Raw genomic sequence first — 26,667 nt, 5'->3', positions numbered from 1 at the left:
AAAGAATGGCCAAGGTATTTCTTTCCAAAGGCTCTTTGGCTGATTTAATGTGGGCATTTGGAGGAAACGGGCAGTGGAGGCTTATCTGAACAGTCCTGGGGGCAGAGGGCAAGGGCCAAGGGAACCCATGTGTGACCAGTTGCTGCCTGGGGCACCGGAAGGCTCAGTTAAACCACTGGCCAAGAGAGGTGCGTTAACACCATGTTTCCCTGAAAATAAGACCGGGTCTTATATTAATTGTTGCTCCAAAAGACACATTAGGGTTTCTGTTCAGGGGATGTCCTCCTGAAAAATCATGCTAGGGCTTATTTTCCGGTTAGGTCTTATTTTTGGGGGAAAACAGTAAGACATTCGCAAATGTACAGAACACCTGCCTGACATTTACAGTGGTGAGGCCTGAAGACTAACGTCAAACAGTAAGCAACACGAGGGCAGGGGCTGTATTTTCATTGGCTTTATATATTCCATTGGCTTAATCTAGAGCAGACGTTTGTGTAACTGACGTGGATGGATGCTACGTAAAAAAAATGACCAGTCACTGCTTTTGACAGGTAGCCAATAACTGCCATATCTGACCAAATCCAGCGTGTATTCATGGGGTTTTGAAAAAAAAGAAACAGCAGATTTGGTTTTCCAATAAAGTTGAGGCAGGAAGGTGGTATGGGGAGGAAGTACTGTGTTGCTTAGCATCTCAAGGAGCTGTTAAAGAACAGACAAGAGACAAACCTTTTTCCACTGAAGTATTAGGAGGACGATGAAGACAACAGTTTTTTCAAAAGTCATGATCACTATGTACAGAGCACACTGCCCGACCCAGGCTCCGCACTGCACAGGGTCTCCTGCAGGGAGAGGGGACGCTCAGTCACATGCAGCCCAGGACAGGGGCGGCAGCCAGTGAGGCCCTGCCGCACTGCCCATAGCTCCCGGAGCCCTCACACCCCCACCCCCCATCCTGGCTCTAGAGCTACTTAATGAGCCCCCAGGGCACCAAGGATCACTTCAGCCCAACATACAAATGTGGGTGATTGAAACAAAATCAGACAATTCCTAATTTGGAGATACCAGAGTAGCTTTTCCTTCAAGAGATTCTAAGATATAATTAAAAAGCACTAAAGTTAGTAAGGAACCATTGCTGGAGGTTAGAAGAGCTAGTTCTTTTCGTCCGCTGGCAGCAGAAGCTGTGTTAAGCAAGACTGCTATTATTATCCACTGTTGATTTTTCCATTGACTGTGGTGCTATCTACCCTCTCCTCCCCCATGGGCGGGCCAAGGCTTTTGAATTATGGTGGCAGCAAACAACCCCCTTGTTCATCTTCCCCTCCTAGCCCCACTCCCCCAGTGTTCCTGCTGCCCTTAGCCCTGAAAGCAGAAATCTGACTCTGGAGGAATTCAGAGTCTGTCTGGATGGGGCACCCCAAAACACCTTGGGCTGGGGACAGGAAGAAAAGAGAAGCCCTCAAGGCAAGGAGTGATGGGCTGTGCCTCAGGGCTGTGACAAAGGTCCATCTGCGATCTTATCAGTTACTACTCTTGAGAAATGGAGGAACCCAACAGTTCACGCTGTGCGACACTCAGGCTGTCAAGTGTCTCGAGAATGTTTCAAAAGGGACCTGGGGAAGGGTGGAGGCTTAGCCCTTCCAGGGGACAAAATACATCTTCAGTGACAGGCAGGACCCATGCATGAGCCTCTGGGGAGCCATACATGCCTCCCCAATTGGAGACCCAGGAGAGTGTGGGGGTTGGGGGGAGAGACCAGGGGCCTGCTCCGGAAGCTATGCCAGGGCTGCCTGACCACAGCTGGCCAGAAGAGGGTCTGGAGAGTTACATTTCAGGGGAGGCAAAGGCCCCAAGCCAGGCTGAGAAGAGAACGTGGCCCAGAGAGAAATCTCCAGCTTTGAGTCCCCAGTTTTTGAAGCAATCTCTGTCTGGGCACCGGTGCTGGAGGCCCCAGCCCTGCCCGAGCCTGCCAACTGTACACAATGGAAGCACAGTGAATACCTTCATGTAGCTGTAATGGACACAAGACCAGGCCATTCCCTTTTCTGGAAAACCTCAAGAGAAGCATGCAGAAAGACATCACTGCCTCTCCTGAGGTCATCCTATCTACTTTCACTTCTGGGATAAAACACATTTGAGCCAAAAAGCCATTTCAGAAGCACAATCTCTTCTAGTTAGATTTTCAATGGAGTTTTGTAATCCTTTCAGTAAACTACCTGACCTTACTGAGAAAAATTCTCAAAAACAACAGATCAAAGTATTTGTTTAAAACCGTCCAGTAAGATTGGGGACAGACAGAAAGCACTAGTGGGAAATATCTCTGAATTGGGACGAGTGTGTTTAAAAGTCAACAGAACAAGTGGCAACACTTATTTAAATACTGTTCATAGTGTGTTTACTCCATGTGCTCTTAGGTTTTAAGTGATGTCAAAAGAGGAAAATGTTTTCCTCCCATCTGCCTCTTGCCCCTCACACTGCTGAGTTTCAGAGCCAAAACTTAGCTGAAGCTGCCTCTTTTTTCATTTAGATGCTTTAATAAGTTAAAAAATATGGTGAAAAAAGAATCATGTGTAACGCCATCTCACACATCATTTCCTCCTGCGTATTCAGAGCACATGTAGCAACAGTCAGAATGAGCACACGTGTTGATTTTTCTGATTTGTTCCATTTGAGAGTCTTTCTAACGTTCCCCTACTCTCGTCTTTCAAAGACAGACAAACCAGGCATCCTTGCTGTGTCCTGCTTTTTACCATACTGGACCCCATCAGGTATGTGGGTGTTTTGTTTTGTTGAAGTATTTCCTTCAACAGCAGGATAAATCACAGGAATTTATCTATATCTAGAGAGGCTTCCGGAAGGGGCCATTAAGACAGGGACGGACAGCAAAGCCCACAAACCACTGGTGCCCATGAGACACAGACCTTGTTTTCAGGGCTTCTTCATGGCAGAAGGGCAGCTTGGTCATCAAACTGCAGATACCATGTGTCACCTAGATTCTGTCTTGCCCCTCAGGGCTGTGTGGCATTCCCCATGTCCCATGTTCTTGTTAGCAAGTTCACCTTTTCTTCTAGACACCATGGAAGCACCTAGCAAACAAGCCCCTCTTCTTCATTTACCTAAGAAGGGAGCTACGGAGCCTACATGGAAATATTACCTCACGTGGACGGGCCAGTTAACAGGTGTGGTAAGTAGAATACTGGCCCCACAGAGATAGCCACGTCTTAATCCCCAGAACCTGTAACTATGTTAGGTAACATGGCACAGGGAATTAGGCTGCAAATGGAATTAAGGTTGCTAGTCAGCTGCCTCTAAGACAGGGAGCGTGTCCTGGAGTATCCAAGGCAAGGCCCAATGTCATCATAAGGGCACTTCGAAGTGGGAGGAGGTGGCGGAAAGTCAGAACGATATGAGGTGAGCGGAACTCAACCTGCTGTTGCTGGCTCTGAAGATGGAGGGCCACAAGCCAAGGAATGCAGGCAGCCTCTAGAAGCTGGAAAAGGCCAGGAAATGGATTCTGCTCTTAGAGACCACAGAAGGAACCAGTCTTGCTGACACCTTGATTTTAGTACAAGAGACCCATGTTGGATTTCTGAGCTACAGAACTATAAGACAATATAGTCTGTGCTGTTTTAAGCCACTAATTTTGTGGTAATTTGTTATAGCAGCAATAGAAAACATTAGAAATTGACAGAAATAGAAATTGGGTAACTGAGGACATACACAATCTTTCTCAGCCTAGGGCGAGAAGACTTGAGATGGTCCTTGATAAAGGGCAGCTGCACTTGGAGACACCCTAGTTTGAAGACTCGGTTCCCAAAGGCAGTGCTGACCCAAGGGCAGAGGCGGAGACAGGCCAACTAGGTAGAGGAGGGCGGCATGGAAGCAAGAGGTTCAAACAACCTGCCTTCTTCCTTTCAATCTACTCTTGGGGATGCCAAGAAAACATGCCAGGAGCAGGTGTATCAGGACCGGACCTCATCTCCATTCCCATGTCACTGAGCGGCTATGGGTGGGTCTCCACCCTTATGGTTAACTGGCTATGGGCGGATCTCCCGTGGCACTGACCGGTTACAGTTGAGAGCCCTGCCTTCTAGAAGGGACTTTGACAGCAAAGAAGAAGTCATAAGCACTGTTCTTAGAGGTGATGTGAGGATTAGGTACCCAGTGTGGCAGCACAAACCCTCGACCCCACCCTAGCTGTGTACTGGCTACGTGGGCTGCCGGCATCACTTAACCCAGCTGCTGATACCCTTAACCCTGGGTCCTAAATCCCGGGGGTGGAACAAGGCCTGAAGAAGGCAGCTGACCGACAGTCCTGCTGAGACACACCCCGCCGATCCTATAAATGAGGACAGTGCTGCTTTGGTCCCTGTGCGCTGCGGTCCATTTCCATCCTCCAAGCTGAGGAGTTTCACTTGCAGCTTTTCAGAAGCCTTCCTTGGAGCCACAGGAGCACAGGCTGTGTGTCAGCCACTATCTTAACTTAGTGACTCACTGGGCATCAAGTAACGGGGCTAAGAAAAGCCCTCCCCTAAGCTCATCTCCCCTCAATGGAGACAAACAATTACTAAGATTTCTAGAAATACCCCAGACACTCACAGCCAGCTCCACAAATCGGCTCCCTTTGTAAATGTCAGTCCCTTGTGAGTCTTCAGTCACATAGGAGTGAGCAGCCCTCTGACCCAGGAAAGGAGAGTGGGGATCCAGAATGCCACCTGTATTCCCTCCCTCTGGACGTGTGTGACCCTTTCATGGCAAAGGTCCCCACTGAGAACAGGAGCTCCTGCCTCCTGATTGCAGGGCTAGCTGTGAAGGTGGGAGAGTGCTGTTACCCCTTAACCCTGGGTCCTAAATCCCGGAGGGAGAGCAAGGCCTGAGGAAGGCACCTCTCACCAGCAGCCTGTTAAGATCACATCCAGCTGTTTCTGAGGGGAGTACAGAGTAAAAGGCACTGCTCTGTGCTCAGAACCAGCATGGAGGCGGCTTCCTACCAACTGTGTCCCGTAGGGTCTGATGAGATGCGATGGGGCTCAATGCCAGGTCGGCATCCGTAGGTCACTTGTTTTAAGCTGTGTCTCTGTGAGTGAGGACGAAGCTGGTGTCCTTGGTGACTGTATGTGCCAGATGCTGGGCAGCTGGGCCAGCCCACAGTCAGGGGATGGAGGCAACTTGGTCCCGGTGGGGACACACCCTCCAGTCCTGACCTTGCGAGCTCCAGTGATGGAAAAGCCCAGTGACAGGACCAGCACAGACATGCAGCAGAAAGAGGAGCAGCTCCCTACTGAGCACCTCCCAAACCAAGAGCCACCCCCATCTCTCCAATGAGATGGGTAGGTACTGTGAGCTCGGAGGGCAGCTTGGCAGAGGGCCTTACGACTCTGTAGGTGGGGCCACCAGTGCCCTCTAGTGGAAGAGGCAAACGTTGTACCCCTTCTGCATCTAGGGTGTCTCCTGGATCCTGCCACCAAAGAGGGAGCCTAAGCAGGGAAGCGCACCCACATGCCACAGACATGGGGCACTCCAAGACTGGCAAGAGGAGGGTGCTCAGGCCCCAGAACCAGCCTCTCCACCACAGAAGAGACAGCCACCAGCTCCTCTCCAAATCCACTGGCTGGAGCAGAGCCCCTGGGAGGCGGCCCCCTTAGTGCCCAGTCCGTGTCCATGGTGTGTTACCATATTCGCCAAAGCGCAGCGACTCCCACTGCTGCCACTCCACCAGGACGCTGACCGCACGCACGCCCACGTAGATGAGCAGCATGCCCACAGTGGCATCCAGGAGGAAGTTGATGAGATACCTGTGCGGGGAGGGAACAGTGGCACCGTCAGGAAGCAGCACAGGGAGCAAGAGCCCGGCTCTGTGGCTTCCCAGGGCCAAGGTCAAGGCTGATGACCCAGCACTTTGGCCTTGTTCTGGGGGGGGGGGGGCAGGCAGGGAGCCTTCAATGTGCCTGTGCAAGAGGCTGAGGGCTCACTTCTGGGAGCCCCAGTGAAGCCTCCCTGTGCAGTGTGTGGAACCTTCAGGCGTGGAACAGCTTGAGGACAGCGTGGAAGAGTGACAAAGGCTTGAAAACCACAAACGTTCCTGCCAAATGCAGACTGGACTGAGTGCCTGGAAGCAGCCAAGGAATTCAACAGGAAAACAGAACTTACTGATTAAAACAAATCTGCTCCATTACCGTTTCCTCCCTGACAGTCCAGCCCCACCAACGCCCCGAGTCAGTGCCACTGCACAGAGCAGCTCAGGAAATGGCCTCGGGGGTTTTTTAGACCAAAGAGGGCAGCGCCACGTGGCCCTCGTTCATCCCCGAGCTTCCAAACCTGCCATGGAGATGAGTGCAAGGAAATATTTCTAAAGAGGAAGCTTTACTTCCCATGGAAAAGGCAGGATGATGGAGGAAGGAAGGAGGGAGGCGGGACAGAGGAGCGTGTCCACCTTGACCACGTGTTCTTGTCAACTGTTTCCGTCTATCTGACACACACCTTTTCCCTTGCCAAGGGAAGGTCCCTTGCCCACTGGCCCTCCCTCAAGGACCTGTATCCAGACCTCTTGCTGGGTACCTCTAGAGAGGCCCTGGCTCTCTAGACAGCGGGAAACACGCAGTCAGGTTCTAGGCGGCTGGGATGCCGCAGGGCTCGGAAACCCAAGAAGCTCCAGGTTCCACAGACCAACTGCAATGCTTCCGAGTTACTGAGGCTTGAGTCCTTTAAAGATGACTCAGCCACCACCCCAAGGCCTGGACGACATTCACAGCCCTCTGAGATCAGAGGGTACACACACTGCTCTGTGCTCAGGACCCTGGCGGCGCCCTGCAGGGGTGAGAAAACCAGAGGGAGCGGCAGCATTTTCTCCCGCCTGCCCTTCCGCTTTAACATCACAAGGGGTCACTCTCAGACCAGACATGGAAGGAACAGCGACTACTTCCACGGCAATTTCTTCAAACTCACACAGAGCTGCGCTCTGGCCCTACGCTATGCCGCTCTCAGATGCTTACATCTAACTGGTTTCAAGTGGTTCTCACACGTGAGACCTATCCTGACAATAACAAGAACACTTGATACACATACAGGCACACTTCATCTTATTGTGTTTCACTTTACTGTGCTTCATAGATGTTGCTTTTTTATTTTTATTTTTTACAAATTAAAGGCAAGACCCTCTACCAGCAAAAAGATTACCATTCACTTTATTGTGTACTTGCTTTATTGCGGTGGTCTGGAACTGAACCCACAGTATCTGAACATACATTAGTTCATTCATTCCCTCACCAAAGTTTCTTGTGTCTACAGTGCGCCAGGTCTTGGGAACAGGCAGAAAGCACTTATACTCTGAACCCAGCACAGGTGAGAGCGGCAGACAGCACAGTTTTATGTGGGCCGCAGAGCCAGACTGGCTGGGTTCAAATCCTAGCTCCATCACTCTTGAGCTCTGTGAACCTGATTAACTCTCTGCCTTAGTTCCCCAACTGTAAAACGAAGGTAATCGAAGTGTCGCTATTGCAGGGCTGTTATGAGGATCAAAAGAGTCAATGTACGTACACAGTGCCTACACACTGTAAATGCCACACCAATGCGCTCTTAGAATCATAGCCCCTCAGTCACGGAGCCCTGGGTGTCACAAAAGCTTAACTCCCACCCAAGCAGCATCCTCAGCACAGAGGACCCCTGCGGCTACAGGAAGCAGCTCGTCCCTGTTTGTTTCTCCTCTCTCTGAGCTGAAACTGTCCAGGTTTGTAGACTCCCAAGATATCCCAGATCTAGCCCAACCCTACCCCATCTGTAAAAAGTCACAGGGTGAAGCCTGGAATAAATCCCAGTACAGCACCTGCCCTTCCATAAGTTTCCCAAGTTTTAATGACAATATCCTCCAACTGAAATATTAACATCTTCATTGATAAATGCCCCATGGTTCCCCGTGGTGCTTATACTCATCATCTCAGGACACCCTCACGGTGACCCAGGGATCTGGCAGGAGACACAGAACAGATGAGGAAACTGAGGCTCAGGAAAGTCTCACCACGTCCCACAATCCAGCCTCTCAGCCAAGTGCTCTCTTCACCTCCCCAAGCTCCATCTTGGGCCTTTTCTCCTCCAGGCTGAGCACCTGAGATGGTCACCCTTCTCTGTCTTGGCTGTGATGCAGTCTGTCAATGTCCCCCTTTAAAGTTGTATCTTCTTTTTGCTGATGGGCAAGGGAGGCACCGTAAGGGACAGTGATATGGCCACAGAGGCGCCAGGAGTTAGGTTTCCTTGCCCCAGTGCCTCTGGCGTACGTGGCTGGCTCTCAGACGATCTCGGCCAACGACAGCAAGATGATTACCAGAGGAGCCAGGAGCTTGCTGCTAGGCTCAAGGATTGCAATGACAAAGCCCTTCCCTGACCGTTTTCCCTAGGGAGGACCACCTTCCCAGTCCTGTGCTTTGAGACTACACCCAAACAGATCACAACCTATCCAGGCCTTAAGGAAAGACCCTGGGAAGGAACACTTCACAACTTCCTTCTAGAAATCTGGGCCTGACTAAATCTCAAAACTGTACACTGTCACCAAAAAAGAGAAGCTAAAAAGAATCTTCCAGTCCAAATGATCTTAAATACACAAGGAACCTCTTGGTAAGGGAGTCACCAGCCCTCCAGGCAGAGGGCAGCATAATAAAGGCACAGAGGCCGGAGATAGCAGGTAGGGTTGGGAGCCATGAGGAGTAGCCCAGTATGGCTGCAGCACCAAGTCGGAGCCCGGAAGGTAGGAGATGGAGCCAGCACTAGGCAGGTGAGCCCCCTTTTCCACGCCAACTGCTAATGAGGCACCAGGTCGGGGCTGTCTGGAGGACAGCGTATCATGGCCTAACTGGGATTTCAGGCAGATGGCTCTGGGCTGTGCAGAAAGCACACTGCATTGTCAAGGACAAACAACCCGTGGTCTTCAGGTCAAAGAGGTCAACAAAGGTTAACAACGGCTTTGGTCCTGAGTGGCTGACACCACAGAGAAGCCCCGTGTGTCCTGTTCCAGCACAGAGATACCCCTTAGGGGAATTGTGCTGTCCTGCCAGGGGCTGCCTGGAAACTGGGAGACTCAGGGTACTAGGAGGCCAAGAAACAGAACTCAGATTGATTGGCAGGAAGCCAGCGCACAATGTCACCAGGCAAAGCCCTAACATTCAACTAACAGGTGTGTGTCTGAGCTCACAGACAGCACACACAGGATGACCTCTCAGAGGTCACAGAGGGCACAGGAGAGCCGCCCTCTCCCCAAGCTAGAGGGAACATGACTGGCTGCAGAAAGCAAGGCCAGCTGGCATTTTAAGTGGAGGGGCGGGTAATGTTTGTACTCAAATACAGGCCACTTACAGTGAACAAGGGTCCTCTTCAGTGAGATCTGCTAGGTATACATTTGCGAAGTGGATGAAGAGCATTCCTATGGCTTGTTTGGAAGTGTCTAAAAACCTGTACAAAACAGGATCAGACCTTGTTATCACTCCGACAAGAGGGTAATATCCAATCTGGGGAAAATGCTAAGGCTGCAGTAGGAGAAAAGCCACTGGGAGACCCCAACTTCTTATTATGAGTCACCTCTTCCTGGGGCACCAGCACTAACTCAGGGTTGGTATTTCAGCTGCCTTTCAAAACCTTCAATAACAGTGCATGGAAATTCCTAAAAGGCCACTGACGAATAACACATATTTAAATAAATTAAACACATATTTAAAATAGGTGTTTTTACTTTTACATTTTTTGTTACTTCAAAACGAAAAGCTCGATCACAACTTTGTGATGAAGTCCAAGTTGTCTCCTTTCTTACAGAGCTCCCACTCAGCCTCACTCAGGGAGCAAAACGACGTGCGAGTAACGAGACTTGCACAAAGCTGGTCCTGCAGGTGAAACCCTCAACAACTTTCCGCTGCTGCCATTTCCACACTGGGCTAGAGCAGGGCCAGGCAACCTTTTCTGTAAAGGGTCAGAGAGTAAATATTTTAGGCTTTGTGGGCCATTGTCCTCCATAGCAATTACGGACTCTGCCATTGTAGCCTCAAAGCAGCCATGGGCACTACTGTTCCTGTAACACTTTATCTATGAAAACAGACAGTGGGCCAGATTGGGCCTGCGGGCTATGGTCTGCCAACCACTGGGCTATATGAGGAGAATTTCAAAAAAGAAAACAACCAAGTTGTTACTCTTTGGGACACCCTGTGTTGTCCCTCCCCCCTAGTCCATAGGGCAGGAGCAAGGGGGAGATGACGTGGGGCCTTTACTTTCTTCTCTGCCGCACACACCTGGAGACCACTGTGGTTTGTGGCTGGGGAATCTCTGAACTGAGGCCATCTCTCTCGGCCCCCCAGGCTGGGCATCCAGAATGGGCTGGGCCACTGAACGGGGGTGAGAAAGGGGCACAGAGGAGTGCATGGGACATGAGCCATGGGATCTCAGAACTGGAACAGACCTTAGAGATGATCCAGACCAACCCTGCGACCGAGGCTTGAAAACCAGTTCCTAAAATTATGGCAAAGCAGGAGTCACCGAAGGGCAGTGTGTGTACACACAGCACCCCAACTCTCCTCCCTAGGTACCCCCAGCCCAAGCTGGATACTCAAATTTGAGAAACCAATTGAGAGGAAATAAAATAATTACCGACATCCAGAACTAAGGCACTGAAGATCAATCGAGTGCTGAACCTTTTATAGGGGCTTTCAGCACACTGATTTATCAGAAGTTTTCTCTGAAGCAGAAAAATGCCTATTTTGTTCGGACAGGTGGCAGCCTAAGGCAGCCCCAAAAAGATAAGTTTCTTGTGGGCATCATGCTGTCCTGAAGAGCTGGCTGTCTCCTTCCAAGTGATTTAGTTTTCTAAGTTTTGTCTGTAGAAGCGATGTCTGAAGCTTTACTACCATTTTTTATGAAGGAAAAACTGCCACCACAGGGTCATCCTAGAACCAAGAAAAACTAGTTTTGGGGAGAGGAACATTTACATGGTATATATGACAAATCTCCAAATTTAGATTATTTTTTGCTTATGCATACAGACTATAGAAGCCAAGGATTTAACATAATCTAACAGAGAGACGTAACTGGAGACGCCTGCAGCACAGATTGATATCTGTATTATCTTCCCTCTTCTAAAACTGGACAACAGAGTGTGACAGAATCAAGGTAGAGCTCAACAGTTACCCGGAGGAATAGGAGTGCTTTCATTATACGCAGTTCCTGATGACTAGTTCAATTAAGGGAGTCCAACGCTTTGTGTAATTGCTCACATTCCATCCCTCCATCCTCCTACCCCCCAAAAAAACCCTGAAAATGGTCAAAACATTCTAGGCAGGAGTTAATATTTAAATACCTACCATATCCTCCATGGACGTCTTTCATGCTTTGGTTCTCTGAAGCGTTTGACTGAAAGAAAAGACAGACATTCAGTAGCTTTCCACAGCAATAACAGAGCAAAATGCATATAACAAGTTGGGTTATCAGTACACTCAGTGTTTATCATGCCAAATTAAGGTACTTGCTCTTTTAATGTGACAATGTATCATGAGCCGCGAAGGTCACAGAGGCCCGGTATTGCTACCAACCGGCACAGATTCTTCAGAAAGGGACACTAGGAAGAATGACTCCTCGGTAAATTGTACTTTCTTCTTCGTTGTGACAAGGCTCTCTCAGATATGGAATGGAAACCACAAAGTGGAACGTAGCTACTTCTAACTTCAGGATATGCTCTACCCAACGACAAATCCATCCACCCACCCATACACCCAAAGGTTCACTGAGGGGCTGCTCCCACCTAGGCACCGAAGAGACAAAGGCAGTAGTCTGTCAGGAAGGCAGACATATAGCCATGTGTGCGGCAAGTGCTAGAGAAGAGGTAAGTCTGAGGCGGAGTGAAGGGCTGAGGGAAGGATGCTAGTCAGCAGGGCTTCAGCACTGAGAGGTGGCCAAGCCACGTCCTGAAGGCTGGGTAGGAGTTTAGCCAATGGGTAAGGGAGGGGAGAGAGGTACATTCTGGACAAAGCACACACCACGAACTCATAGGCACAGGGACACAATGTAGCAGAGTGTGTTTGGCATAATTTGATTTGGATTTGATACAGCAGGTAACAAGGCAGGCGAACTGAGCAGGGGCCACATGAGGGAGGGTCTTGAATGCCAAGCCAAGAAGTCTGGACTGAATCCTGTAGAGAAGAAAAAGCCAGGGAAGATGCTAAACCGAGTGGAAGACATGCCGGGAATTGTGTTTTAGAAAGCAGTTCTGAATCAGGCACAGGGTGGATTTCTGGGGGTAGAGAGGACGGAGGAAGGCCACTGCTGTGTCACAGCACCAGGCAGTGGTACTATCCCAGCTCCAGCACAGCCAGCAGGGTGGGGTGCTCTCTCAACAACAGCCTGACTGACCTCAGACGGCAAAGGACTCCCCAGATTGACACCTTCACCTCTGGTCTACAGACACAACTGTTTTGAACAGAAGTAAACATAAAGTTTCTAAGAGTCCTGTCCTCCACTGAAGCTCTAGGCAGACTATTTCCACAAGGATTCTATCTACTAAAACAAACACGGAGAGTGTCGCATGTGTGATGTTTCCCACACAAAAGTACTGAGGAAGGAACAGACATGGACGCAAGCCCACGGAGGAGGCCGTGTTACCACTGGTAGCAGGCAAGAGCCAACTTCTGGCAGAGCCCCAATCTGCCAAAGAGGGTGCAGGCAGAGGAGAAGAGTGATAGGAATAAAACGGTGCCTGAATCAATAAACCCTTCTTCTCTAAATGAATACATGCAGTCCACAGTTTGCAAAGCAAGGACAGTCTGTATACAGAAATGAAGTCTAATGTTTAGAGAGACAGTTTGATGGAGACCAAAAAGCAGGTGGAATTGTAAGGAGGCCTATCATTCTGTTAACACATCATAGATCCAAAACATCAACGACACTAAAGAATCCAGAGTTGAGGGCAAGAGGTTCTGCTCGCCCAATTGGCTCTTGAAGGCAGGAGGCCGCCTTCTCATGAGCACCCAAGTCTTGCCGAGGGGCTGAGGACTCGGGAAGGAGATACAGAGGAAACTGGGCCAGGACAAAACCATCCGGAGGGAAGCCCCCAGTCAGGGCTGGAGCCACGTCGCTCCTTTGTTCTTCTGCTTCAGGGGAATCTGTCTCCATCAGTATAAAATAAAGGACATCACAATATACCCCAAGGAGAACATTCTCATTCATAGAAGATATGTGCTGAAGCATCAGAATGGCTGCAATTTACTTTCAAATGATTTAGGAGAAAAATCATACATGACATAGTATAATTATATCATAAACACAAGATATTATAAATGGTATAATTCTAATGCATTATTATTATAAATAATAAATACAACAAATATAATTATATAATACATCTATTACTTATATTCATATGATATGTACTGTATAAAAAGACGCAAACGTGGTGTCATGGGCCAAATTGTGTCGCCCCTTCCAATTCTCATGTTGAAGTCCTAACCCTCAGTACCTCAGAATGTGACTATCTGAAGACAGGACCTTAAACGAGGTAATTAAGGTAAAATGAGGTCATACGGGTGGGCCCTAACCCAACATGACTGGTATCCTTATAAGAAAAGGAGATTAGGACACACATAGACCGAGGGGTGACCATGTGAAGACACAGTGAGAAGGTGGCCATCTGCAAGCCAAGGAGAAAGGCCTTGGAAGAAACCAAATCTGCCGACTCCTTGACCTGAGACTTGCAGCCTCCAGAACCGCGAGAAAATAAATTTGTGTTGTTTAAGCCACTCATTTTGCAGTGTTTTGTTATGGCAGTCCTAGCAAACTAATACATGTGGCAACAGAGTAATAGGTGAACCCAGATGAAGGATAGTTGGGGATTCATTAAATTATTATTTATACTTTCCTGTAGGTTAATACTTTGAAATAAAAAGTTGGAAGGAAAACATACTCTAGAAGAATGAACCAATGCAACCATTCAGAGGTCGTTTGGTAATATCTATCAAAATTGTATATTCCCGTGCCCCTTTAGCCTGCAATGCTCTGCCAGATACGCGTTCTACAGGTAGTACCATACCATGCGCCAAGGTGTATAGGGATCGTCACTGGAATATTGTTGTAACAAAAACCCAGAAAGAATCCAATGCCTGTCAAGATGGAGTTGGGTATAGACATCATGGTACAATGCAACATTAGGCAGTTACTGAAAACAAGGTAGATCTGTATGGATTAATACGGAAAGACTTCCAAATTTTATTAATTACAGAATACAATGTCCATGACTCTGTTCATAGCCATTTTAAAGGATATATATATATTTATATATATATATCCAAAAAAATGGGTATATATATATATATATATCCAAAAAATGTATACACATTTTAAGGAAAAAACTGTATTAAAATTGTAATACTTAGTATATACCAATAACAAGAGATGAATACGAGTCGTGCACATTTTTTTGGCACCCCCAGTGTATATCCTGGTATTATTTTATGCATGTGATTTTTTCCTAGAGGGATAGTGACTATTAACAAGGGCTACCTTTCATGAAAGGATTACAGGTCACGGGAGCAGACTTTTTATATCATTCTGAATGGTTTACAACATTCTTCCATATTCACGTTGGTTTTATTTCAAAAATTTAAAAGTAAAAGACAAACCTGTCAGAGACTTGTGCTAACGCAGCAAAGCGGACCTGGGAGAAGCGGCGTGAGTCAGAGTTGGGCTCTGGGACAAGAGGGAGAAGAGGGGTGTGCCTGCTGGCCCGATAGGGAGCAGCCTCCCACAGAGCAGCGCCTCAGACGGGTTCGATGGATGCAGGCTCTGCTCAAGAGCAGAGGGGTGGCCGCTGCTCTCCACCTCCCATCTCCTTTCCCAAGAATATTTCAGAGTTTAAAATCTTTTTTGTTTTAATCAAGCAAGAAGAAAACATTCAAAGAGCTACTCCACATCTAATCTGCCAGGAAAACAACAGAAAAATTCATTCATCGGTCCAGTCATGTCTGAGGGGCCTGCTGTCAGACAGGCCATTTGGCAGGAGATGAAAGACCAAATCCTCATCTTCCTTACATTCTAGTGGGGGAAGGGACGGGAGTAAACCTGTAGCATGTAAGACTGTGACAAGTGACACTAGGCAAGAAAGGAGAGAGGAGGGCTGAGGAGTGGGGTTTGTAACTGTGGCTGAGGACGTGTAGAAGGTGAACAAGGAGAAGGGAAAGGGCGAGGAGCTCTCAGGCAGAGGCTGAGACCAGCCAATGGCAGGAGTGCGGGCCATGAGGTGAGACCTCCCAGGCCTTGGGGCCCAGGGTGAGGGCTCCACCTTTGCTTACAGGGAAGACTCACTCCAGCTGTGCTGCGAGTGGCCTGAAGGGGCAATGGTGGACACAGTGAGACAGGTTAGAGGCCATCACACTAACCCAGGGCGAAACAACGGTAGCTTGGCCAGAGGTGGGAGCAGAAGTTGGATCCTGGTCGTATTTTAAACACTAAACTGACAGGATTTGCTGACAGGGTGGATGTGGGTGAGAGAGAAAGAGAAGTCAAGCCTGATTACTCCAGAGGTGAGAATTTACAATGTTCCATTGCAGTTCTGGTTTTGTTTTGGTGGTGGTGATGTTGGTGTTAAATTGGGGAGACAAAATTTTTCTGCAGGGAAGAAATGAGCTGCCTCCGAATTCCTCCTGGACTGCAAGCAGATACCCAGTCCCATGGAAACAAGCCCATTCTCGGGGGTCTGTCAGCTGCTCCCCTAGAAGCCACAAGCGAAAAGGCTCACAGAGAGTTGCTCAGGCATAGCCTTAGGACAACTGGTCTTTTCTCAATTAATGGAGCTTCCACAGGATGGAAAGAACTGAGATGGAGCGAGAGGTCAAAGCTAAGCGTGATCTAGTCTAACACTGCCGCCACCTGTCCCCTGAGGCAGGACGGCTGGTGGAGGAACAACCGGCAACCTCCAGTGTAGGTCAGGGCTCAGACGGGGCGTCCACAGAGCTGGAATCCAAGGCTGATGGCACAGTGCCTGAAAGAAGCCGAGTGGGAAAAGGAAGGAGAGTGGGGGATTGAGAATGGGGACAGAACAGGGGCCTGTGGGGGTAGGCAGCACACAGGCCTCGTTTCGCTGCTTTAGTGACGCTCTGCGCCTTTGCCTCCATGCCGGGGTGGGCTCCTACGCAGGCACTCTCCCTTTATGTGCATGCGTCCTGAAGACAGGCATGGGGTCCTGTCACTCCTGAAAAGGTGCAGTGGCCAAACGCCAGACACACAGAGTCCTGCCTCTGCTACTACCAAGCTATGTGACTTTGTATAAAAAATGGGGGCTGGGGATGTGCTTGACCCACAAGGCTGGCGTCAGGATTAAATGAGGTAAATAGGTGAAGGGGCAAACAGAACCTATGCTCAGGAGAGAGAACCACATTCTGTGTCCCTGCCCAGGACCCTGGGTTCCCGCTCCTCTCTGCGTCCATTCTCCCCAGTCCTGGGCTAAGGCACTCCATCCCCGTCTCCAGTCTCCAAGACGCGTATGACCTTGGGTCTGTCAGCTGCAGCCTGACTCTCCACTCCAGCCTCCTTCCTCCTATCGATGCGGGCAGCTCAGGGGCCGGAATGCTACGAGGAGCCTAGGATCCTGCTGGGCTGCCCCCCAGGCTCTGAGGACTCCTCTTCTGGAGGAGGTGAATATACAGAGGGTATAAAATACCTTCTCTTGGTTAGCGTTTGTATGGTATCTTTTAAAATCCCTTTTCTTTCAACTTTATATTTGAGATGGTTCTATCATAAGCAGCACATAAGTGAGTTTTCCCCCCAAAATCTGGTTGGTAAGTGTAGTGGGTTGAATGGTGGTTCCCCCAAAAGATATGTCCAAATCTTGACCCTCCCCAATACCTGTGAATGAGACCTTATTTGGAAAAGTGGTCTTTACAGATATAATTAAAGATCTTTTTTTTTTTTATTAATTTATTTATTTATTAGTTTCAGGTGTACAAAACAAGGTAATACTTAGACGTTCATCATTTATATCCCTCATACTGTGAACCCCCCTCCCTAATTAAAGATCTTGAGAAGAGATCATCCTGGATTAACCAGGACAGCCCTAATCTAATTAATAACAAGTATCCTTAGAAGAGTAGAAGACACCAGGGGAAAGGAGAAGGCCTTATGAAGACAGAGACAGAGGCTGGACAAGCCGGGGAATCCCTGAAGTGGAGAGACGAGGAAGCCCTCTCCCCAAGAGCTACTGGAAGAAGCGTGGCCCTACCAACACCTTGATTCTGGATTTCCAGAACTGTAGAGAATCAATTTCTGTTAAGTCACGAAGTTTGTGATTATTTGTTATGACATCCCTATAAAACTAATAAGGCAAATTTTTTCTTTTCCTTAAAAAAAAATTCAAAGAGTATAAAACATACTTGGTGAAAAGTATGTTTCTTCCGTCTGAAATCCCAAGAAAGCACTCATCTAATTATCATTTGTGGACCCACAGCCTCCTTTAAGTTTTTCTTTTATCTTTTCAATCATAAATCATTGTAAGTTTGGAAACTAGAGAAAGAGGAAAGTTACCTAAAATGTCACCATCTGAATACAACCTAGATCACTGGTAGTTCTATCACTGTAGTTCTGGTTCCAAATCTCCTGGCCTGCACTTCCCATGTGGGACCAGAACAAAGCTAGCCCCCCTGAGCTCTCTAGCGCCTGGGCTGTCAGCCTCCATCATTCCCAAATGCCGGCGCTCTGAGAGGTGAGCCCAGAAGAGCGGTGACCGGAACACCCTGGGCAGAGTGGCAGGGCACTCACTCCAGGGCTAGCACAGCCCATGGCAGGCCAGTCTCGCCCTGCTGCCTCCCCCCATCAGGGCAGGATGCATGGACATGCTCGGGAAGGACTGGCTGCAAAGAGCGCTCAAGACTCTGATGGCTCATAAAATCAGTGGTGGAAAAGGGCTGCTTTTTGTCAAGACCCTTCACTTCACACTGCTCTTAGCTGATGATAGGAGACACACCATGAAATCAAGTGGGGAACGCTGCAGAATTTCTTCTATAATCAGAGTGAGGAGAAAAGTCTGACATGTCATCTATTCATGAAACACCGTGAAATGAGACACCCTGTCATCATACTCCAATCCAGTGAGAAAAGCAGGGTGCGTGCTGCTGCCCACAGGAGCGGGCTGACTGGGCGCCTGCCGTAGCACGCAGAGCGTGCTGCCGTCAGAATTCAGCTAAGGGTGCCTGGCCCTCTGCTTAACCATGTCAGGACTGGTGAAGACCGGAGGTGCTTAGGACTCGAGCCCCTTTGCATCACTCCCGTGGTGCTGCTCCTTCCCACTGCAGGCTTCCCAGGCTTCCGTGCCAGTCCCGCCCTCGGACCTGTCCACCCAGGACAGAGGCCTCGGCCTGGATCTCTCTCAATCCCTGAGCAACCTTCCAGACCTACCTGCCCCATGTCCCGATCCCTCCCACTCTTCCCCTGGGAGCAATTCGACCATCTACTACTGCCTCCCAAGGTTACTAACTCATGGTAGCTTCACACACTCAAAATCAAGACGTTTTGTAATTCTGGCACCAAAAAAAGGTTGATGGAAAAGCTATCTTTGAAGAGAGACCTTTTTAACAGCCCTCAAAAATTGCACCGAGTGACTGCCGTTCTACCCTTTTGATCACACGACTCACATTTCTCCTGGACAGAGAGAAGACCGAGTCAGCCGGGTCCAGTCAGAGCACAACACAGGCTGGATGTGCGCACTACAATCAACAAGTACCCTCACGTGCGCACAAACAACTGCACATATGACTGGGGAGGTGCAGCACCTGCAGGCCTGAGCCAAAGCAAGCCTGCACAGGACGGGTTCCACTCACATCTGCTGCCCCACCTTAGCCTTTTCCTGGGGCAGGGAAGGCAGAGGGACGGTTTCGAAGGTCACCTGCAATGACTTTTCCACAAACCATCGCACTCAGAGTTACATTGTTTTACGTAATGAGACTGTTGTTTGTTTGTCCATCCATCCATCTATCCATCTGTCTGGCCATCTATCCATCCATCCTCCACACACTTGGTGGTGGAGGTCTCAAAATATAAATAAAACTGTCACCCTTCACTCCACTTTAACACCTATGACACATAAATTTGTCAAAAGTCAAACTTTACATTTAAGACCTGTGCATTTTACTTTACATAAATGATACCTCTATAAAACAATGTAAAAACAATAAAACAAACAGAACCCTCCCATGCCTTTCCACAGCAGTTAGAACACAATGCAGGCTCCTTCTCATGGCCGAGGTACCATGTGACTGAGTCCTGTGCCTACTTCTCTGACCTTGTGCCTACTTCTCTGACCTTAAGCCCTCTGGCCAGCGTGGCACTTTCTCTCTGGAACTCTCCTCCCAGCTGGCCAGGTGGTGGCTCCTCTTTTTCATTCTTGTCTCAGCTCCCAGGTCACCTCCTCGGAAGCCTCTCCAGAGCACCTCACCTACAGGTTTGCACATCCTGCCTTGCCCCATTCCTCAATGGCATATCCCTGTTTAATGCCATTGCGGAATGGCATAATCCCTCTCATGTCAGAAATTCTTATGTTTTCTTGACTACTGTCTTTTTTCTCTTCACTGGAATGTACAGAACTTCTGTTCTGTATTCCTAGCGCCTAGAGAGTGCCTGGCTCTTAACAAGTAGCTAAACAATATTTGTTGAAGAAAGGAAGTCATTCAGTCTGTCACTTAAGATGTATTTATTGAGTACGGCCCAGGTATTTATTTTTAATTCAGTAAGTTTCATGAATCTACGATGGGTTCTCCCAGAAGCTTAGTTTGCAAGCCATTATTGCTGCAACAGGACTAAAATTGCTTAGCTCTTGTTTTGGTTTTGGACAAAGTAATTTGCCAGCAAGATTGTCAGAGGGCAACTACCCGCAACCTTTCTCCCTCTTAACTAACCACTAGGCGGGTGGACCGGCCTGTCAAGGTCTCTCTGCCTCACCACATCGGGCCTTCGATGCAAGAACCAGACAATATGGGTCTGCAGTCAGTTTAAGTGCTCAAGACCAGTTTTTGGTAAACACTTGGCTATTTCCGAACCAGAGGAAGCCGCGGTTCTAAGTTAGCCAGCTGTCATTCTACGTGGGGATTCTGCTCAAGTCAGAGAGGAGCGAGAAAAAAAGCTATAATGTCTAGCAAATAAATACGCTTGGCTCTCTAAACACGGGGCCTCCGCAGAACCACAGCTTCCCCAGGAGCAGGCAGCAGTGCCATCTGCTAAGGGTGATGACAGCGCGGGCGGGGCACTGTCACCGTGAGAGCGAGTGTCCCGCTGGGCCCGGTATGATGGCTAACACACACAAGATATGCAGCCTCAATCGTGTCGATTTAAAACATGCAAGTTAGTAATTCTTCTCGCCCAGATTAGCAAGGATGAAAACACTGGGTGAGGACATTAGGAAATGGGTACTTTTAAACTGCAGCGGGGAAAATAACCGGTCGGTACACCCCTGTGACCCCAGTCCTCAGGGCCCCCCAGGTAAAAGGAGCGCATTAAGCTGGTGACGGGTGGTCACAGTGAACAGTGCCCCTGGGACCCAGGGACGCCGCTGGAGGTAGGACAAGTGAGGCCACCAAGAGGCAGAGCTTGACTTAAGAAACCAGAAGGAGCTGGAGAAGCGTGAGTACTCCTGATGAGGGCTTGACTGCGGGTGGAAATTCATGGACACTGATGGAAGCCCCAAGCACAAACGGGCTGTCCTGGAAGACCCCACCCTGTAAGTGGCCCTGGGCCGCTGAAGACCCTCTAGGTCTGGGGAACTCACAGAGACAGGCTCCATCTATTCCTGCTCTGTGTCGCCACGACACGGCTAACCCCTATTCCCTGGCCAAGGAAATTTAGGAATTGCGCTTCATCTCACAGTGGATGGAGATGTGTGGGCTTTTCCTCTATCAACCTATAGATCACGTGCAAAGTTTCAGCAGGAATTTTGGCAATATCTATCACGATGTTAAATGTTTATACATGGTGACTCAGAAACTCCATCTCTAGGATTTTCTTCTATAGTTGCACTTATACAAGTGCCCAGAGGTCTGTAAACAAAGAGTGCATTGCAGCATTACCTATAAGAATGCAAGCTTTAAAAACCACCTAAATGTCCATTGATAGGAAAGGGGTTAAACGTAAATTATCACACAATGGAATTCAACTGTTAAAAAGTTAGGTAGAGATGGTACACCTGCAATGGGTGAATTTTACGGTTTGTAAATGACATCTCAATAAAGTTGTTTAAAACGTGAGGTAAATCTATCTGCATTGATATGAAAAAAATGTCCATGTTAAAAGAGAAAAAAAGCAAGTCACCAAAACAGTAATGTGACATGTGAACGTATTTTTAAAAATGATATATATATATACACACAGAAATTTGGAGGCATACATAATAAACTGTTAGCCATGATTAGCTCTCTAGCGAAGGGAATTATAGGGAACTTTCACTTTTTATGCTATTTCCATGTTCCAGTTGTTTACAAAGAGCACGTATTACTTTTTGTAGTAAGAAAAAAAGGTCTGAAAAAGATTATCTGGGGAAAAAGCTTCTGCTGCAAATAATTAAAAAATGACAAAATTACAATTTTGCACATTACGTAATTAATAGCCTTCCTCAAACCTAACTCATTTAGAAATTTTCCTTCTGAGAGACAAGATTCCAGCAGGCAAAACTCACTAAGGATGTCGCTTTAGCAAATCTAGTCCCCTCTCCTTCCTGCGCTATTTATTATCTCTGGTGGACAACGCGTCCCATCGTGTTGCCGTCAGCCAGGCCGGAGGCTCCCCTCACACCTGATGCTACAAGGCATAAGTTAAATAAAACACTTATTGCACATGTTCGCATTTTGTAGGGTTCCCCAGTTTTCCTGCCTTTACAACAACCAAGCAATAACCAATCCTGACTGCGGGATAAGAGGCCCTTGGCTGTAAAAAGTGAAAAGGACTACTCATCACTGCAACCTCACGGCTTACCAAACAGAAACAGGCACGGCCTGAGTTTGTGTTTCTCAGAGGTAAAATTTGCAGCCCCTGGCCCAACGCACCACGGAAGATGATCCCCAGCTCAGGCAGCACAAAAACTTGTCTTGCCACCGCTCCCCATGGTCAGAGGAACATCCACTGGTCCCCTGGCACAGTGATGAGCTGCAAATCGCGGGACGGGTTTTCATCCTTGTAGCCCAAGGCTCCGACATGATTCCAGCTACTTAGTGTGATTCAAACTCGGCAGAGAACAGAACATATAATGTGTATAGGAAGGACTCTTGTCGTCACACCTTGAACCTGGTAGGAAAGGCTGGAGATTCAGCTGTATATCCAAATACCAAGAGTTAAACACAAGCCAAAGGACTGTACACAAAACTGTCAACTCACTTAACTGGGTCAATCAACTCCAAGAATTTCACTAGGACAAAAACACCCAATGTACTATGTTTCATTTATAAAGGTGACTCAACTTGCCCTCTGACCTTCTGCAGGTCTTCGTACTTCAAGAGCCATTCCCTGGCAGTGGTGAAGGGGCCACCAGCCACCCAACTCCCTCACCTGGCAGCCCCTGTGAATACTTTGGGAAGCAGTGTGAGGGAGAATGGCCAAAGATAGGTTCACACCCAAAAGGGACCCCAACCAAAATCTGCTTCACTTCCTCTACTATCTAAACTCAATATGCATGACTATTCACCTGAGTTCCTAGAAGGATTTCTGAGAAATCCTAATCAGATAAGTCATCAGCAGCAGCAGGAGAACTGAAGGCTCAAGGCCAGGGGTGTCCAAACTGCGGCCCGCGGCCCACGATCCATTGTTAATTGGCCCGCAGCAAATTCCAAAAATATATTTAGTTTACTTAAATAAACCAGGTGAGGCAATTCGTACTTCACCTCGAGTGAGTGGCACAGCTGTTTGTGTATTTTACCACATATGGCCCATGGTGAAAAACGTTGAAAAAAGTTTGGACACCTCTGCTCTAGGCGCTCAAGATAAATCCACTCAATCAACCCGGTGGGGGGGGGGGCGGGTTTCTTCCCAGTTTCCAGATGAAGCAACTGATGCTCAGTGCAGTTACGGAACTTGCCAAAGTCCCACAGGCGGCAGGTGATAGATAGTCAGGACCAGAACCCAGGCCACTGCTGACCCTCACCCTCCAATAAATAAGTTTCAGCACTGGGACTGACGAAACTTGGCCTCTTGGTACAAAACGTAAAGCTTGTGAAACACAAACCTCTATGTGCAATCCAAAAGCATTATCAAAAGTCAAGAATAGCCTCAAAAGAGAATTAGCTCAGAAAATTAAATATACATAGATAGAAAAACAATATTACCCAAAGCAATATACAGGTTTAATGCAATCCCCATCAAAATCCCAATGGCATTTTTTCAAGAAACAGAACCAAAAAAAAAATCATCAGATCTGTACAGAATCACACACAAAAAAACCCCGAATTGCCAAAGAAATTCAAAGAAAAAAGAATAAGGCTGGAGGTACCACATTCCCTGACTTCAGCTTGTACTACAAAGTGACAGTAATCAAAACAGCATGGTACTGGCAGAAAAACAGACACACCGATCAATGGAATAGAACTGAAAACACAGAAATAAACCCACATACTCAGGCACAGATAATTTTTGACAAAGGAGCCAAAAACATACAATGAAAAAAAGAGTCCCCTTCAATAAATGGTGCTGAGATAACTGGAAAGCCACATGCAAAACAATAAAACTAGACTGCTATCTGTCACCATGTACCAAAATTAACTCAAAGTGGATCAAAGACCTAAACATAAGACCTGAAACAATAAACTGCACAGAAGAAAGCATAGGTACTAAACTTATGGACGTTGGGTTCAGAGAGGATTTTATGAATTTGACTCCAAAGGCAAGGGAAGTAAAAGCTAAAATAAATGAATGGGACTATATCAAACTAAAAAGCTTCTGCACAGCAAAAGAAACCATCAACAAAACAAAGAGGCAACCAATTGAATAGGAGAAGATATTTGCAAACAACCCCTCCGATAAGCGGCTAGTATCCAAAATATATAAAGAACTCGTACAACTCAACAACAAACAAAACAAACAATCCAACTGAAAAACAAGCAGAGGACCTGAACAGACACTTCTCCCAAGAGGACATACAAATGGCCAACAGGTATATGAAAAAATGCTCAACTTCACTACCTATTAGGGAAATGCAAATCAAAACCACAATGACATACCACCTCACACCTGTTAGAATGGCTATCATCAACAAGACAAATAATAACAAGTATTGCTGTGGAGAAAAAGGAACCCTCATGCACTGTTGGTGGGAAGGTAAATTGGTACAGCCACTATGGAAAACAGTATGGAGGTTCCTCAAAAAATTAAGAATAGAATCACCATATGACCCAGCAATCCCTCTCCTGGATATCTGCCCCCCAAAATCTGAAAACATTTATCTCTAAAGATACATATACCCTGATGTTCACTGCAACATTCATGACATGAAAACAACTAAAGTGTCCTTCAATAGATTATTGGATAAAGAAGATGTACTACATACACACAATGGAATATTACTCAGCCATAAGATGAAATAGTGCCATTTGCGACAACATGGATGGATCTTAAGATCATTATGCTAAGCAAAATAAGTCAGAAAAAGTCAAGAATCATATGACTTCACTCATATGTGGGATATAAAACTGAAAACAACAAAGTCTCAAGACGAACAACAAATAAAAAACGGAGACACAGACAACAGTTTAATGGTTACCAGAGGGTAAGGGGGAGGTGGGGGGTGGTAAAAGAGGGAACAGGGGGTCAAACACATGGTGACAGAAGGAGAACTGACTCCGGGTGGTGAACACACCATGCAATATATAGATTGTTATAGAAATGTACACTTGAAATCTACATAATTTTACTAACCAATGTCACCCCAATAAATTTAATACATAAATAAAATGGAATAATAAATTAAAAAAAGAGAAAATTCAAGAACTTTATTCTACACTGAAAGTAGCTAGTAGTGAGGATAGATACATGCGTGGCCCAAAATTTCAAGGCTTGTGGTAAGAGGTCAATTCAAGTCTTAATGCAGGTTCAAACTGAGAATGTTTGGCCACTGACGCTCATCAGAGCAGGGAAGAGGTCACACTGGCCGAGGCTATCCCAGGTCTCCTCCGACAAGCCGTGCCTGCGACTCCTGCCACCACTCAGCCTCCCTGAGTACAGCTCAGGCTCATGGGCCACCCTGTACCGGCGTCAGGCCAGGCCAAGCAGCTGGGAACTGGGAGGAGGAAAGCCCACACAAAAGTGCAATATCGCTCCAGTCTCACCATCTACCACTGGCTGCCGCTCCAGGCTCTGTGCTCTTGGGCTGTCGTGGCCTAGTGGCACAGTTCGTTAGGAAGGTTGCTTCATAGGAGGGAAGAGTTCCCTTTCTCATGCCATAGTCTAGAACACTCCCTGGACAAACCAATGAGCATCTGTAAATGTGCTGTGGGGGAGGAGGCAAAGATAGAGCAGCTAGGCTGGGTGGTGGTGGGAAAGAACAGAGGCCTCAGGGGCGGACACAAGTTTCAGGCAAGCCCTTCAATCCCTCCAGTTCCACTTGTACATAGTCGTGGATTAAGTTACCTGTATTTTTCTAATTCTAATAATCGATGATACGGTGTGAACTGTCCTACATCTCCAGTGAGCCAAGGTGGGTCTCAACTAGCTTCCATTTACTCAGCACCTACCAGGCACCAGGCTAAGTACCTTATCTTTTTAATTCTCATACTGACCTATTTAGACAAGTAATCACCTCTCATTTTAAGGACAAGAAATCATCTCAGAGGAATAGAGTCACCTTGGATGAAGTCACACAGCACTGGAAAAACGTGGCATGGTGGTTATGAGGGGCTAGGGCTCAAATTCAGACAGTTTGATGTCGGAGCCCATGCACTTGACCACTGGGCAATACCACCACTGCTCCCTGGCCCGGGAGCCCTCCGTTTGGATGACAAGCACTTATCTGCCAGGTTGGCCTCGAAACCAAGGCTCCGTATGATGTTGATTAAGCTCTAGAAATCATTCTCTCTCTCTCTCTACACACACACACACACACACACACACACGCCCCCCCTCAGAGACCCAGCCTTTCCCCCAGATCATCAGCAATCCCCGAGGCAGCAGAAGACAGTAATCCCGGACCTGGACCTCTGGCAGACTAAAGATAACACCTTGACCTAAGTTATGTCAGTTCCCCAGCCCTAAGGTGGGAAACCCTCTGGCTCTTTTTCCGTTAGACTCGACAGAACTCTGGAAAAGACCTCAGAACTGTCAAGACCTGAAGAAATGATTCATTACCTTTACCTCACCTCTGACCAGTCAGCTCCCAACACGACCCACAGTGTCCTGTGATTTTGCCTTATATAACCTGTAACCTACACGCCATCGGGGAGCCAGGTCTTTGAGTGCTAGCTCGCCTGTGTCTCCGGGCTCGGCGCCATTTCCTTAAATAAACCTCTACTTTTTTTGCTGCAAACTCCTGTTCATGTCTCCATTGGCTTTGATGTGTGCAGGCAAAACGAAACCTTTAAGTTCAGTAACAGCCTGAGAGCCTCCTGAAATCCACCTTTGTACTGAAAGCACCGGACAGAAACATTTCCACTGATGTTCCAAGGGCACATACCTAAAACCAAGAGGAACTGGCTTGTTACA

At 47.7% G+C, this 26,667-nt stretch overlaps 1 protein-coding gene across 4 annotated transcripts in view; it reads right to left on the bottom strand.

The window, feature by feature from the left end:
- LOC308507402 (store-operated calcium entry regulator STIMATE) overlaps positions 1-26,667 on the bottom strand; it is a 50,875-nt gene that overhangs the window by 6,914 nt on the left and 17,294 nt on the right. For 2 of the 4 annotated variants that reach the window (XM_081072315.1, XM_081072314.1), the window contains exons 1-5: positions 10,618-10,703; positions 10,430-10,479; positions 9,340-9,435; positions 5,671-5,792; positions 727-839 (exon numbers count right to left, since the gene is read on the bottom strand). In XM_081072315.1, coding sequence (XP_080928441.1) covers positions 727-839; positions 5,671-5,792; positions 9,340-9,435; positions 10,430-10,479; positions 10,618-10,623 — 387 coding nt within the window. In that variant the 5' untranslated portion in view covers positions 10,624-10,703. Of the gene's footprint in view, positions 1-726; positions 840-5,670; positions 5,793-9,339; positions 9,436-10,429; positions 10,480-10,617; positions 10,704-11,327; positions 11,377-26,667 lie in introns of those variants that run through there. The other 2 variants (XM_081072313.1, XM_081072312.1) reach the window with 1 other exon arrangement.

The sequence above is a fragment of the Rhinolophus hipposideros genome, assembly GCF_964194185.1.
Source record: "Rhinolophus hipposideros genome assembly, chromosome: 14".
Classification (NCBI taxonomy): domain Eukaryota; kingdom Metazoa; phylum Chordata; class Mammalia; order Chiroptera; family Rhinolophidae; genus Rhinolophus; species Rhinolophus hipposideros.
The sequence above is the reverse complement of the archived record's forward strand: the minus strand, read 5'-3'. Positions and strand labels throughout refer to the sequence as shown.